The sequence below is a fragment of the Mauremys mutica genome, chromosome 14 (assembly GCF_020497125.1).
Source record: "Mauremys mutica isolate MM-2020 ecotype Southern chromosome 14, ASM2049712v1, whole genome shotgun sequence".
Taxonomy (NCBI): Eukaryota; Metazoa; Chordata; order Testudines; family Geoemydidae; genus Mauremys; species Mauremys mutica.
In genome coordinates, this window is record NC_059085.1 from 32,272,190 (window position 1) to 32,285,564 (window position 13,375).

Below are 13,375 nucleotides of genomic sequence, written 5' to 3' on the forward strand. Positions count from 1 at the left end.
AAGTGAGTTTCACTTCGTAGAATGACATCATAAATCAGACCCCAGGAAAGGGTGTGTGTGTTTTGATCCAACCTACAGTGGGATGGGGGCTGCTGGAGGGGAGTACCCTGTGCCAGGGCCCCAGAGGAGCCTGCTGAGCAAGCAGCCACTCTATTTCTCCTAGTGGTGCACATCTTGTTGGATTGAGCAATAGTAAGAGGTTGTGGGGGATTCAGCGCAGGCACAAGGCAAGGGACTCAAGGCAGGCCACAAGCTCCTTCACTTCCAGTAAACTGCACCAGGGTCACCCTCATCCTACCTCCCTCCTCCCCTCAATGCTCATCCATCCCCAGTAATTCCAGGCATCACAACACTCCCATATTCCCTGGGTCCCACCTATGCAGCACCTCCAGCTAGCCCAGGCAACCTGGCACTCAGCTATTTCCCAGGGAATCATCATTTTCCCCTGAACTCATCCCTATATCCAGCGACCACTTTCTCTCGCAGATACCCCCATTAAGCTAGCCTGCCAGATAGCCATCAAACACCCAGCGCCCGCTTCTAGTTGCACCATACCCTAGCCCCAGCTGCCAATATTTTTGCAGCTCCATTTTCTACCCCTGCCACTGCCTGAGATAAGGTGTAGGTGCTAAAGAGGATAGATATATGTAAATTACAAACATGCAAATGTATGTAAGCCCCCTATGTAATTTGCATAAAATGTCATAAACAGAGTTGCACAAAACTTGGCCGCTATGAATCTCCCCATATGGGGCAGTAAAGGAGAGCAAAGGGGATGGAGAGAGCAAAGGGAGACCCTGCACTTAGTGTTCCCATACAGGAGTTAGGCATAATCTGGGATCAACAGGACAAAGGGACAAGGAGCAGGAGTGAGTCATCATTTCTAGCAATGCCAGCAGACTCAGAGAGGGGGCACATCTTGGTGGATGCTGTTATTCTTTCCCTTGCCAAGCATATCTCAGCTCACAAGAAGCATAATTCAGCCCTCAAACTCTGCCTCACTCTCTCTTTCTCTTCCTCTCTAGATATTGTCTTTTTTGCATATGAATTAGTTTAATTAGTGTCATCGTTATTTTTTTAAAGTCATTCAAAAGAAGTCACTGCAACAAAACCATGAAGCACATTTGAGTTTGATTTGATGTGGCTTTCTACACAATCAGAAGCCAGAGCGTGGTCTGAGAAGGAAAATGAACAATTTCTTGTCATGTCTTTGTTTATTTTCTTTTCTGGATAGACCAGTGAAGGTACAATGGCAGCTGGGCAGTGGATCCCCTCAGTGATGGGGAGTCATTTCAGAGATGAGAGATAATGCCTTGACTCTGGCCACATCAAACCATTATTGTACCTGGAAGCCAAAGAAAAAGAGAGAAAAGTCCTTTATATTATTACTTTTCTATGCAGCCACTGTAAGTTGGCCAGGTTCTTTCAAATGTGCTTTTTCAAAACTTAAGTGCAACATATTATATTGTATTATTAACCTTGTATTTCATATCCCTTTGATATGATCCCCTTTGCAAATGCTTGAAGTCTGCATAGATCTAACAGGTAACTTTAAAATGCATTCTATAAAGGAACCTTAAATAATACAGCTACTAAAAAGCTTTTTCTTTATCTAGAACATTAGGCTGGTGGCATATTTCTTCTCAAAGCATAATGTTTTGTCTGTGCTCTCTAAATAATGTTTTAAGTCATAACTGATTACGTTTTCATTTTACTAACATCTCCCACCTCATGAATTTCTGTATAGATTTAAAGAAATTGATTTTTTTTTCATAAAGAAACATACAAATCTCTGGCAAGAACTGAAATGTTAATTAAATATTCTTTTAAACTAGGTACCTTTGTTACTAAAGTAACGGCCACAGATGCAGATGATCCAGTTTATGGAAACAGCGCAAAGCTGGTTTACAGCATTTTGGAAGGACAGCCTTACTTCTCAATTGAACCACATACAGGTAGGTGACCCTGAATTAGCACTCTCCAGGTAACAATACACATAAGAAGCAGCATTTTCTGAATATTTCACGCACTTCACTTAAACATGATGAGTAATGTCAGTCAGAAGTTACTGAAGCAAAACTCCCATTATTGTATGACTAACAACTGGTTAGGGATTGTATGATTTGACCTGGGGATTGTAATGAATATATTATTTTTTTTAATAAAAGCCTTTAGAATTTCTGGCTAAAGACTGTAGGGTTTGGCTTGGGCATTTTAATGAATATACTGTGTGCTTTCATTAAGAAATATTTGTATTCCTTGATTGGATGGAGCTGGGGAGAGAGAATATGTTTTATCTGCATGAATTTGAGATGGCTTTATTTCTCACCATTTGCAAAGCCATTAGTAAGTGTCTGATAATGTAGGTCATTTCAAAGAAGTGCTAATAAAGCCAACCCCACATTGTTTATTCTGCTTATGCCACATTTAAAACAAAAAGGCTATTTAGAAATGTTTGAGAGAGATTTGTTCTGTTGTCTTTTTCCCCAGTGTTAATTTTCATATTTTTCATGTTAGTTACCGTAAGTCAGTTGTGCTGGCCTCAGAAGGAGAAGAAAAGTATAACTAAAGTTACCAGAAATAACTTTGCCATTCATAAGTAGAGCAGCCATCTCATGCTTATGCAGATTAAATCTTTCATCAACACCAAAAAGATCTGGTCAGAAGAAATTATTAGACGATGCTCCTAAGTCAGTTAAAATGAGCCCAATTTTTAACTTGCTTGGCACACCAATCAATTCCTCTTGGCTTCAGCTGAGTTGCACAAGGAAAACTGTTGTTCATTGGTTATAATAAAATTAACAGAGGCATCTGTGAGTCTATAATAGTGTGTTATGCAGATAATATGACAGAGATCACTCTGAGAAAGTGTTTTCATGTGGTCTGAAGAAAAATAAAAAGCAACCACGGCTGTGGAAATGTCCTGTTGCAGTGTGGTTTATTAATACATTGCATGCCTTACGTGAATCTCAGATCTATGAAAATCTCTTCTGAATGCAGCACAATGAAATTATAGTGATTTCCTGTTGCCAGAGAGAAATACGTCCATTGAATGGCATAGGGCAGTCCCCTCTTCCCACTGAAGAACTTTCTCGTCCTAGTTGAAGTACCACTTAGGCTCTATATCGTGCCTCAGCATATATGTAGGCAGAGGCCTGACCATGCAGAGTCCTTTTTGGAGCCTTAGAACATATTATTTGGTTTCTATAATACCTTTCAAACATAAGATATTACAAAATATTATATATAGTAATGACTAGTTAGATATATTGGTAGTGCAACAAATGTAGTATTCAGTATGTTCTGTGCTTCAGACACCAGAATCTTTTAGGAAGAAAAATAGTTTAAAAAATAGTTTAAAGTGGTCCAGGAGGTAATATTCATAGGCTAATAGAATAAAATGAAATAAAGGAAAACTTAGTTTGAATATCGGGGGGGGGGACCCATACCTCACAGTGAGATCTTTTATACTGTGAAATTGTTACCAAAGTGAAGTAGTAGCATTCCCATTGCTGACAATATTTGAAACAAGACCTGGTAAAGCACCAGAAAATAAACTGTACAGAACAATATAGCTTTAGTCAGAGGATTCATTAGAAGACTTAATAGGGCTTTCTGATCACCAATTTCTTGGATTCTCCAAGGAGCAGCTCCTAATGCACATGTTTATAATTCCTTTCGCTGTTCTCAAGAGCTGCGCAAAACTAGCAGCTTTCACAGAAGAGCTGAAAAATGTTTTGTTTATCCAAGGTGAAGCTTTTTCATTTATTTCATTCAAATGACTTCATGGCAAAAATCCCAAACCTAAAATTTTGTGAATTTGCCCTAGGGTTTTGTTTTTTTTTTGGTTTGGTTTGGTTTGAGGTTTTTTGTTACCAATATTGGCTTCTTTTTTTTTCCGGGAAAACTGCTTAATACAAGAAATCACATTTTATCTCCCAGAAAAAGAGATATTTACTTTCATGAAATCCAGTAAAAACTCTTAGGATTTTTTGTGAACATACAAATCATGATTTTTCTCCTGGTGTTACATTTTCCCACCTCATTTCCACTCATCAACAGTGCTATCAGTTGCAGTTCAGTGAGCATAAAAAGGTGATAAATCAGTTCTCTAAAATGCATAGCTCATATAGGGTTCAATTGTGACAGATCCTGAGTAAGTGGCAGCACATAGCTGTGCTGCCACAGAAGTAGTCCCAGGGCCCATACTGTGATCCACAGTCTGGTTCTGGGATTCCTCCTTACTCTGGGGGAGAAATGATCTGCCCCAGATTTAAATTTGGCACAGATTATATCCCCTTCATCACCAGGACATCTGATCTGGCTCACGTGTTGTGAGGGAGGAGCCAAAACTCTACGCTTTCCTGCCCACTTCCTCCTCATCTGTGTGGGAAGGGGGCTGCTGCTTGGTGACCCCATGGATGCTGCTCTGTGACTCATGTTGCTATGTATAATATGGGCTGCCAGCACACAGGAGTGAAAGGGTTCCTTTCTACTCCTGTGCACCAGTGCATAGCAGATCAGATAATCCTGTCTTTAAATTTTAAAACAAATTGCAGTGTCATGTTGGGGAGTTATTGGGGGTAGATCTAGAGGAACCATGAGCCATGCTGAATATTAAATCATAGAAATGACATCTGCATAACCCTGTTGTCTAGAATATAAAATGGCTAAACAAATACTCATTGACAGAAAATTTATCTGGCACATCACAAGTGAGTACTAGCCATGTAAAAACTGCAGCCTTGCACTGTTACTGGATTAAATGGATTGTTGAGGTAGAGTATAGGTTTACAGTCAAGGTGCTTCCAAAGAGTTGCATTGTTTTCAGAAACTGATAAGGAAATATGCAGCAAGTTTTCCTGATAATCTGGGCATCTGGGAGTAATAGAAATGATAATGCCTGATACATACCAGGGACACTTTTATGGGTTGTTACATTCAGTCTTGGAAAGCCAATAGTCATAGATCAAATATAGTTACACTTTCCTAGCCGTTTGTGGCATTGTAAATTTCACCTTCTCAGGGCAGTGATGCATAAAACATGCAAATGACAGTATTCTCTGCGCATTTCTGGAGTTCAGCAACTTTACAATTTGAATAGTAAAGCTTAAAATAGTATTAACATTAGCAGGTGGAGTGGGGGGAGGATGAATATTAACAAAGACAAAATGTCTGGGTCTTCAGAAGAGCAAGCAGAATTAAAGTAGACATACTGGGCTCTTTTTTATATGTGTCTAATCTTAGCAATGTGAGTGCCTCACAACTAGTATTTTTTCCCTTGCTGAATAGGCTAGGACAAGGTACTTCTAATACCTTAAGCATGGGAATATTTGTGGTAGTTTAACTCCTAAGAGGTGTTCAGATGCTATGGTGATAGGCACTAATATAACAACTTAGAGTAGTTAGACTAGGATCTTGTCAGAAACAGATGTAAAAATGAAGGAAAGCCTTCAGAAGGAGGCAATTTCAAATAGCATAGCTGATTTTTTTTTCCCTCCGTGGTTCCATTTTCACACATCCATATGAAGTGCAGGAGCTTTCCACATATAATACAGATATTTGTGCAGTCGTATTATTTCTACAATTCTATGCCACAGATAAAAGCATTCCTGGATGAATGGATGCATATAAACATGTGAACTATTTAAAAATCCATATTTATATTTTCCGTCCCTCAGATGTTGCAGTACAATATTTTAGAGCTGGCCCACTATGTTCTGAGATGACTGTCTTTTGAAAAGTTTAGTCCAGATTCATCCCTGTGGTGATGCCAACACCTAGTGCAGTGGTAGAATGAAGGTGGCTTGTGCCTCCTCTATTCAGGTTCAGTTTCTGGACCAGGCTAGATTTATGCCTGTTACAATGACCCCTATAGTTATTAGAAAAGCATAGAACTGACAGGACCTTCCCTAGCAACATCATCTCCTGCTTCCTTCTTCCTCTGGCCCAGCCCAGCCCTGGAATACCCTCCTACACCAGGCACTGCAGCAGAGATGGTTAAGCGCAGGGAGACTTGGTGTACACTGTAGAGGCCTGCTGTGCCTGGGGATATTCTTTGGGGAGCCTTAGGGCTGCCTTGCTTCCTCTATGCACCTGCCTAGCTGCCATAAATGGGCTTGTTGAGTCCGATCCTTTGTTAAGACTCTGACACTGGTTTTCAGTTTGTTTGGCACACTTCTGTGTAGCTGCATGTACAGTCACAAGTATTAGTATAGGACCCATGCTTAAAACAGTCATTTCCCATTACCTTTTATGAAATGCATATACATGTAGTATTTCTCAAGTTATGATTTTCAAACTCTGCTATATAGGTTATAGTGCACATCCCAGAAAGTAATCCAGTAATTATCTTTCCATTAAATGTCATTGTCACAGTTTGAGGAGAATCCTTTCTGGATATAATTCTCTCCTCCTTTTCACCTGCATGGTTTCTTCTACAGATGAGTTTTAAAGGGGCTGTTAATTCATAAGCTAGAGAGGAAAAATAAATAAATATTTTAAAAAATGAAGATTTTGTATGACACCAAGTGATGACACCAAATTAGTGATGTAATATTCACTGGACTAAATAGCTGTAGCCTCCATAAATCATAACTATAGCATGTCAGACAGATATGGAGCTATGGCTTAATTTTTCCAATGTTCGGTGTTGAGACAGAATTCTGATATTATTTATAAAGGTATGCAAATTGCATTTATTCTCCAATAACTCACACACTAACATTCATGCTGCAGTTTTTCCCCAAGAAGAAGCTCCAGAATAGTTCTCATTTTTCAGCTTTTCATAGGATATTAAATCACAACAGTCAGTTTTACAATATGATTATCATAATGGAACATAATCTGAAGTGACACGGTGTTCTACAATATAGAGGTGTCAGAGAAAATACATTTTCGACTGTCTGACTTATTTACATTTCATATGAACTTACTAAAATTCTGTAACTCCTACACTGTCTTTGAAATCAAGTTTCACGAAGGCTGCAGTTTAACATATTGCTTTATTATACTAGAAGGCACAGTATATTATTCAAACGGAAACCCTGATTGTTTATAAAGCAGTAAATGTTTTACATTTTAAAAGAGGCTGTCTTGGAACTGCTCACTGGGGCCTTGTCTACTCTGAAAAATTAGATCAACCTACGTATGTGGCTCAGAGCCGTGAAAAATTTTATGCGCTGAGTGCTGCAGTCAGGATGACTTAATCCCTGGGGTACACATGGCTAGGTCAATGGAAGAATTTTTACCAACACTTGGAGAGATGGACTAACTACAGTGATGGAAAAGCCCCTTCTATCGATGTAGGAAATGTCTGTGCTAGGGTGCTACAATCAGCACAGCTACAGCACCATATCTGTGCTGCTGTAGTGCCGGTATTGTAGACATGGTCTGGGTGTCATGGGTAGAGTCTGATTCAATAAAACTGAGATAAAAACATGCAAACCAGGAGATCTAGAGAGCTGAGGTCACTTGCCAGAGGAATATGGAGACTTTCACACCTAGGTCATTGACTTGAATTCAGCCTTGATTGTTAGTGACTGAAGGGTTTCCATGACACAGATGTTTTGGACATCTGTAGGAAACAAATCCAAGTGAGAGTTGACAGATTTCATATCACGCACATGACCTCCATGACTAACTCATGTTGGAAGTCTACAAAATAAAAGCTATATTCCGCCACTCTTACTTGTGTTGAGAAGTACCTTAGCCATTGACTGGTCCCATTAATTTCTGGTAAGCAAAGCAAAGGCTGAATTGAAGCCACTGGCTACTGATTTGAATGGGACTAATCACTGTGTGATGTGTTTCTCATTGTGAGTTTCTAGGTGGAATTCAAAGTGTCTGGTTTTAAGCTACAAAGGCCTAAATGGTTTGAGGCTTGGTCCGACCTCTCTCCCGGGGTCATATTGCTCAAGTTGAGATACCTGGTGGCTCTCAAGCTGGAACATACATGAGTACATCAATCTGATGGTAGAAATTGCACCTGCAAACAGGAATTCTGAAGTCTTGTATTTTAACTCTGACTATCTGATCTTCAGTCTTTATGTGCTCCCTCTCATTTCACAACCGTGCTTGGAATAGAGTACAAACAAAATACCATAAACAGGATAAAATACATTCCAAACATTTCTGGCACAATTGATTTCCTCTGTCTAGCTGGGAAATCACCTAGTTTATTAATAAATGTTACATTCTATGTAGCCTTAGGAAAAATGCCCTAGGAGTCCTGCAAGCAGATATAAGGCTCTTCATTATAAAAAGGCTATTGGAAAAACTGGAGAAAGTTCATAGGTGGCCAACTAAGGTCAGAGTGATGAAAGAATATGATGTGATGAGTCGCGCGGCTCGGCTGGACCTCCCGCAGCTGCGGGCGGTTCGCTGGTCTGGCGGCTCCGGTTGAGCTGCCGCAGGCATGCCTGCGGGAGGTCCAGCCGAGCCGCGGGACCAGCGAACCGTCCGCAGTCATGCCTGCGGGCGGTCCAGCCGAGCCGCGGGACGAGTGTCCCCTCGGCAGTCATGCCTGCGGCTGGTCCGGGCCGCCCGGGGCTCCGGTGGACCTCCCGCAGGCATGACTGCGGCAGGTCCGCCGGCCCAGCCTGCCGCCCCCCCCCCCCCCCGGCAGCAGGAAACGCCCCCTACATTTTGCCGCCCTAGGCACCAGCTTGTTTTGCTGGTGCCTAGAGCCGCCCCTGGTGATGAGAGATTGACTGAACTTAATTTGTATAAACTGATTAAAATGTGATTAAGGGAGGATATGAAATCATTGCACGAATATTGGGCAGGTGTTGTTAAGAGGGAGGGGAAAGGACTATTATTGTAATTATGTGTGGCAAAATGGAGAGGTAACATCCTCAGACTAGAAAAAGAGATGGAAAAAATTGAGCTTTGATACAAGAAATGCAATCTGGAGCTGTGTAATGAACTGCCTAGGAAGGGAGATGAACCATTTTCTCTAGAGGCTTTCTAAATAGTTTAGAATTAAACCCTAGTGGGATTAGTACAGAGGGAGAAGCTGCTCTGTGTTCTTCTGGGCTTTGATTGAGCCATGGCTCTGTGGCTCACTTTACCAGCTAATGCGGCTGTGGGAGCCGCACTACTTATTGCAGATTTAAGCTTTCATTTAAAATACTTTTTTGTAACTTTCTAGCTCTTTTGATTGTGTATTGAATGAGACTGAATGTTGTGCTGTCTTAATAAGCATGCAGACAGAGTGAACCTGTGGTTTAAATTCTATTCTCTTAAATAGGTGTAACACCTGCTGAAAATAATAGGATTTGCACCTATGTAAATGAGAGTGTATCTGGGTGAATAACTAATATTTTGAGGTGTGTGTGGGGGTGCTTTGCCAGCAGTTCTGAAAAATTGAAAAGAAAAAAAAGGTTGAAGTCAAACTGAATCCAAACACTTTGGAATTTTAAGTTAATTGAATAAGTCAATTTTAGGTCAAATAAAACATTGTTCAACCCAAAACATTTGGTTTCCTACTGTTTTTAAAGGGCTAGAATCACACACTACCTAGAGAAGGGAGCTGTTTCCCCTGTACAACTTTTAGCCCAGTGGTTAAAGCATTCATCTGGGATGTGGGAGATTCGAGTTCAATTCCATTTCTCTCTCGCCCAAAGACTATTCAAATATTATATACAAAGTAGAACAGGTTCAACAAGAGAGACTGAGGCCTTGCCTACGCTACAGGGAAAGTCGAACTAAGCTACGCAATTTGAGTTACGTGAATAGTGTAACTCAAGTCAATGTATCTTAGATCTACTTATCGCAGGGTCCATACTCTGCAATGTCAATGGGAGATGCCCTCACATCGACTCGCCTTACTCTTCTCGATCCAGTGGAGTACAAGAGTTGACAGGAGAGCAATCTGCACTTGGTTTAGTGGGTCTTCACTAGACCCGCTAAATCGACTGTCGATGCATTGATTACCATGCGTCAATCCTCCCAAAAGCGTAGACAAGCCCTGAGAAAGACTTACCTCTAAATACCCTATTGCTCAGTGAATAGGTCTGTCACCTGGGACACCCAAGTTCAAATCCTTGCTCCACTTCAGGCAAAGTGGAGCCTTGAACCTTGTTCTCCCATATGTATCCCTAGCCACTGGGCTGGTTATTAAAATGGAGGATCATCACCATCTTCTTCTCTGTTTTGTGAATGACACCTAAGTCCACTTGTGAATCTAGCTGAGGGAGGGGGAGAAAAAATTGTCTGAGAGTATTTGGTGAATTCATGTCAAATTTGTGACTACTTTCAGGTCAACCAAAACTGTTTTTTTGGCAAATAAACTATTCATCTGAAAAAATTCACCCAGCTCCAGCTAAAAGCACAATTTGGCCTATTAGTTCTAAAAGACGTGAAACTAACCCTAATTTATCAACAAGGGCTGTAAAAATCTGAACCCCAATGGTGACAATTTCAGTATTAGAGCTGTTAACAGACTTAGAGCTGATATTTTAGTAGATCCCTAAGAGTAGGGCACTTGGAGCTAGGGTTAGGGTTCCTATGGGTAGGGTTTCCTGCCCTAGGGTAAGGGTTCCTAAGGGTAGGGGACTTGGAGCTAGGGTTAGGGTACCTATGGGTAGTGCTTCCCACCCTACGGTTAGGGTTCCTAAGGGTGGGGCACCCCGCCCTAGGGTTAAGATTCCTAAGGGTTGGGCACTTGGAGCTAGGGTTACGGTTCCGAAGGGTAGGGCACTTGGAGCTAGGGTTAGGGTTCCTATGGCTAGGGCTTCCCACCATAGGGTTAGGGTTCCTAAGAGTAGGGCACTTGGAGCTAGGGTTAGGGTTCCTAGGGGTAGGGCTTTCTGCCCTAGAGTTAGGGTTCCTATGGGTAGGGCACTTGGAGCTAGGGTTAGGGTTCCTATGGGTAGCGCTTACCGCCCTAGGGTTATGGTTCCTAAGATTAGGGTACTTGGAGCTAGGGTTAGGGTTCCTGTGAGTAGGGCTTCCCTCCCTAGGGTTAGGGTTCCTCAGGGTATGGCACTTGGAGCTAGGATTAGGGTTCTTATGGATAGGGCACTTGGAGCTAGGGTTATTGTTCCTCTGGGTAGGTCTTCCCTCCGTACTGTTAGGGTTTCTAAGGCTATTGCACTTTGAGCGAGGGTTAGGGTTCCTGTGGGTAAGGCACTTGGAGCGTGGGTTTGGGTTTCTCTGTATAGGGCTTCCCGCCCTAGGGTTTGGATTTCTAAGGGTAAGGAACTTGGAGCTATGGTTAGGGTTCCTATGGGTAGGGCGCCCCGCTCTAGGGTTAGGGTTCCTATGGGTAGGGCTCTTGGAGCTAGGGTTAGGGTTCCTATGGTTAGGGCTTCCTGCCATAATGTTAGGGTTCCTAAGGGTAGGGCACTTGGAGCTAGGGTTAGGGTTCATATTGGTAGGGCTTCCTGCCCTAGCATTATGGTTCCTAAGGGTAGGGCACTCTGAGCTTGGGTTATGGTTCCTATGGGTAGGGTACTTGGAGCTAGGGTTAAGGTTCCTATGGGTAGGGCTTCCCACCCTAGGATTAGGGTCCCTAAGATTAGGGTACTTGGAGCTAGGGTTAGGGTTCCTATGAGTAGGACTTCCCTCCCTAGGGTTAGGGTTCCTCAGGGAATGGCACTTGGAGCTAGGGTTCGGGTTCCTATGGGTAGGGCTTTCTGCCCTAGGGTTAGGGTTCCTAAGGGTAGGGCTTACCGCCCTAGGGTTAGGGTTCCTAAGGTTAGGGCACTTGGAGATAGGTTTAGGGTTTCTATGGGTAGGGCTTTCCGCTCTAGGGTTATGGTTACTAAGGTTAGGTCACCTGGAGTTAGGGTTAGGGTTTCTATGGGTAGGGCTTCCTGCCCTAGGGTTAGAGTTCCTCAGGGTAGGGCACTTGGAGCTAGGGTTCGGGTTCCTATGGGTAGGGCTTTCTGCCCCAGGGTTAGGGTTCCTAAGGGTAGAGCACTTGGAGCTAGGGTTAGGGTTCTTACGGGTAGGGTACTTGGAGCTAGGGTTAGGGTTCCTATGGGTAGGGCTTCCCACCCTAGGGTTAGGGTTCCTTTGGGTAGGGCTCTTGGAGCTAGGGTTGGGGTTCCTATGGGTTAGGCTTCCCGCCCTAGGATTTGGGCTCCTAAGGGTAAGGAACTTGTAGCTATGGTTAGGGTTCCTATGGGTAGGGCACCCCGCCCTAGGGTTAGGGTTCCTAAGGGTAGGGCACTTGGAGCTAGGGTTAGGGTTCGTATTGGTAGGGCTTCCCGCCCTAGCATTATGGTCCCTAAGGGTAGGGCACTCTGAGCTTTGGTTAAGTTTCCTATGGGTAGGGCTTCGCACCCTAGGGTTAGGGTTCCTAATGCTAGGGAACTTGGAGCTAGGGTTAGGTTTCCTATGGGTATAATTTCCCGCCCTAGGGTCAGGGTTCCTATGGGTAGGGCTTCCCACCCTAGGGTGAGGGTCTCTAAGGGTAGGGCACTTGGAGCTAGGGTTAGGTTTCCTATGGGTAGGGCTTCCTGCACTAGGGTTAGGGTTCCTATGGGTAGGGCACTTGGTGCTTGTGTTAGGGTTCCTATGGGTAGGGCTTCCCACCCTAAGGTTAGGGTTAGGCGGCAGGTTTGCATAATTTTTAGTGGTGCCCAAAATGTTGGTGACCCCCCCCCCTCGCTCCCGCCTTGTGAGCTCTAATAAAATGAAACTACAACGTGTCGGGTCAATTAAAATTGTAAATCAGAAGCAGCACTTTTCTCCTTCAATATACGGTATTATATTTTGTTGCACCTGTTGTGACAATGTGGGAATGTTCTTAATTGTTTCTCTGAATACTGTGTGGGTGCCTCAGTTTCCCCTGCAAGGTGCCAACTGAAGGTGCTGGGCACAAAGAGATCAGGTGGCCACCTTGTCCATAAGAGACACAAAGGCTGGAGGATGGAGTGTCAGTTTGGTGCTGGCTGGGGAAATGGGGAGAGGTCCAGAATTTGGGTCTAGTCTCCCCACCCTCCAGGATGGACCTGACTGAGGGGTCCTGTTTTCTGTACATACAAGCTCTGTTTCAGACTGTGATCATGTCATCTATTAAATCTTCTGTTTTACCGGCTGGCTAAGAGTCATGTCTGACTGCAGAGTTGGGGTGCAGGGACCTCTGGTTGCCCCAGGACCTGCCTGTGCACACTTGCTGCGGAAAGCTCACGGTGTGGAAGGGGATGCTGAATGCTCCGAGGACAGACCCAGGAATGTGTAAGCTTCTTGCCCTGGAGACAGTACATTCAGAGAGAGGAGGCTCCCCCAGAGTCCTGACTGGCTTTGTATGGAGTAGTTCCAACGCATCCCAGCATCCCCTTCCACACCATGCGCTTCTCAGAAGTCCACACAGGCACTGACACTCTCTTCTCTGACCTTTGTCTCTTTTCCAGGCATTAGGAGG

General features: G+C 43.4%; 1 protein-coding gene across 2 annotated transcripts in view; it reads left to right on the top strand.

The window, feature by feature from the left end:
* Positions 1 to 13,375, top strand: part of CDH8 (cadherin 8) — a 211,005-nt gene that overhangs the window by 96,424 nt on the left and 101,206 nt on the right. For both annotated transcript variants that reach the window (XM_044987732.1, XM_044987733.1), the window contains exon 4: positions 1,836 to 1,955. In XM_044987732.1, the coding sequence (XP_044843667.1) occupies positions 1,836 to 1,955 (120 nt within the window). The remainder of the gene's footprint in view (positions 1 to 1,835; positions 1,956 to 13,375) is intronic.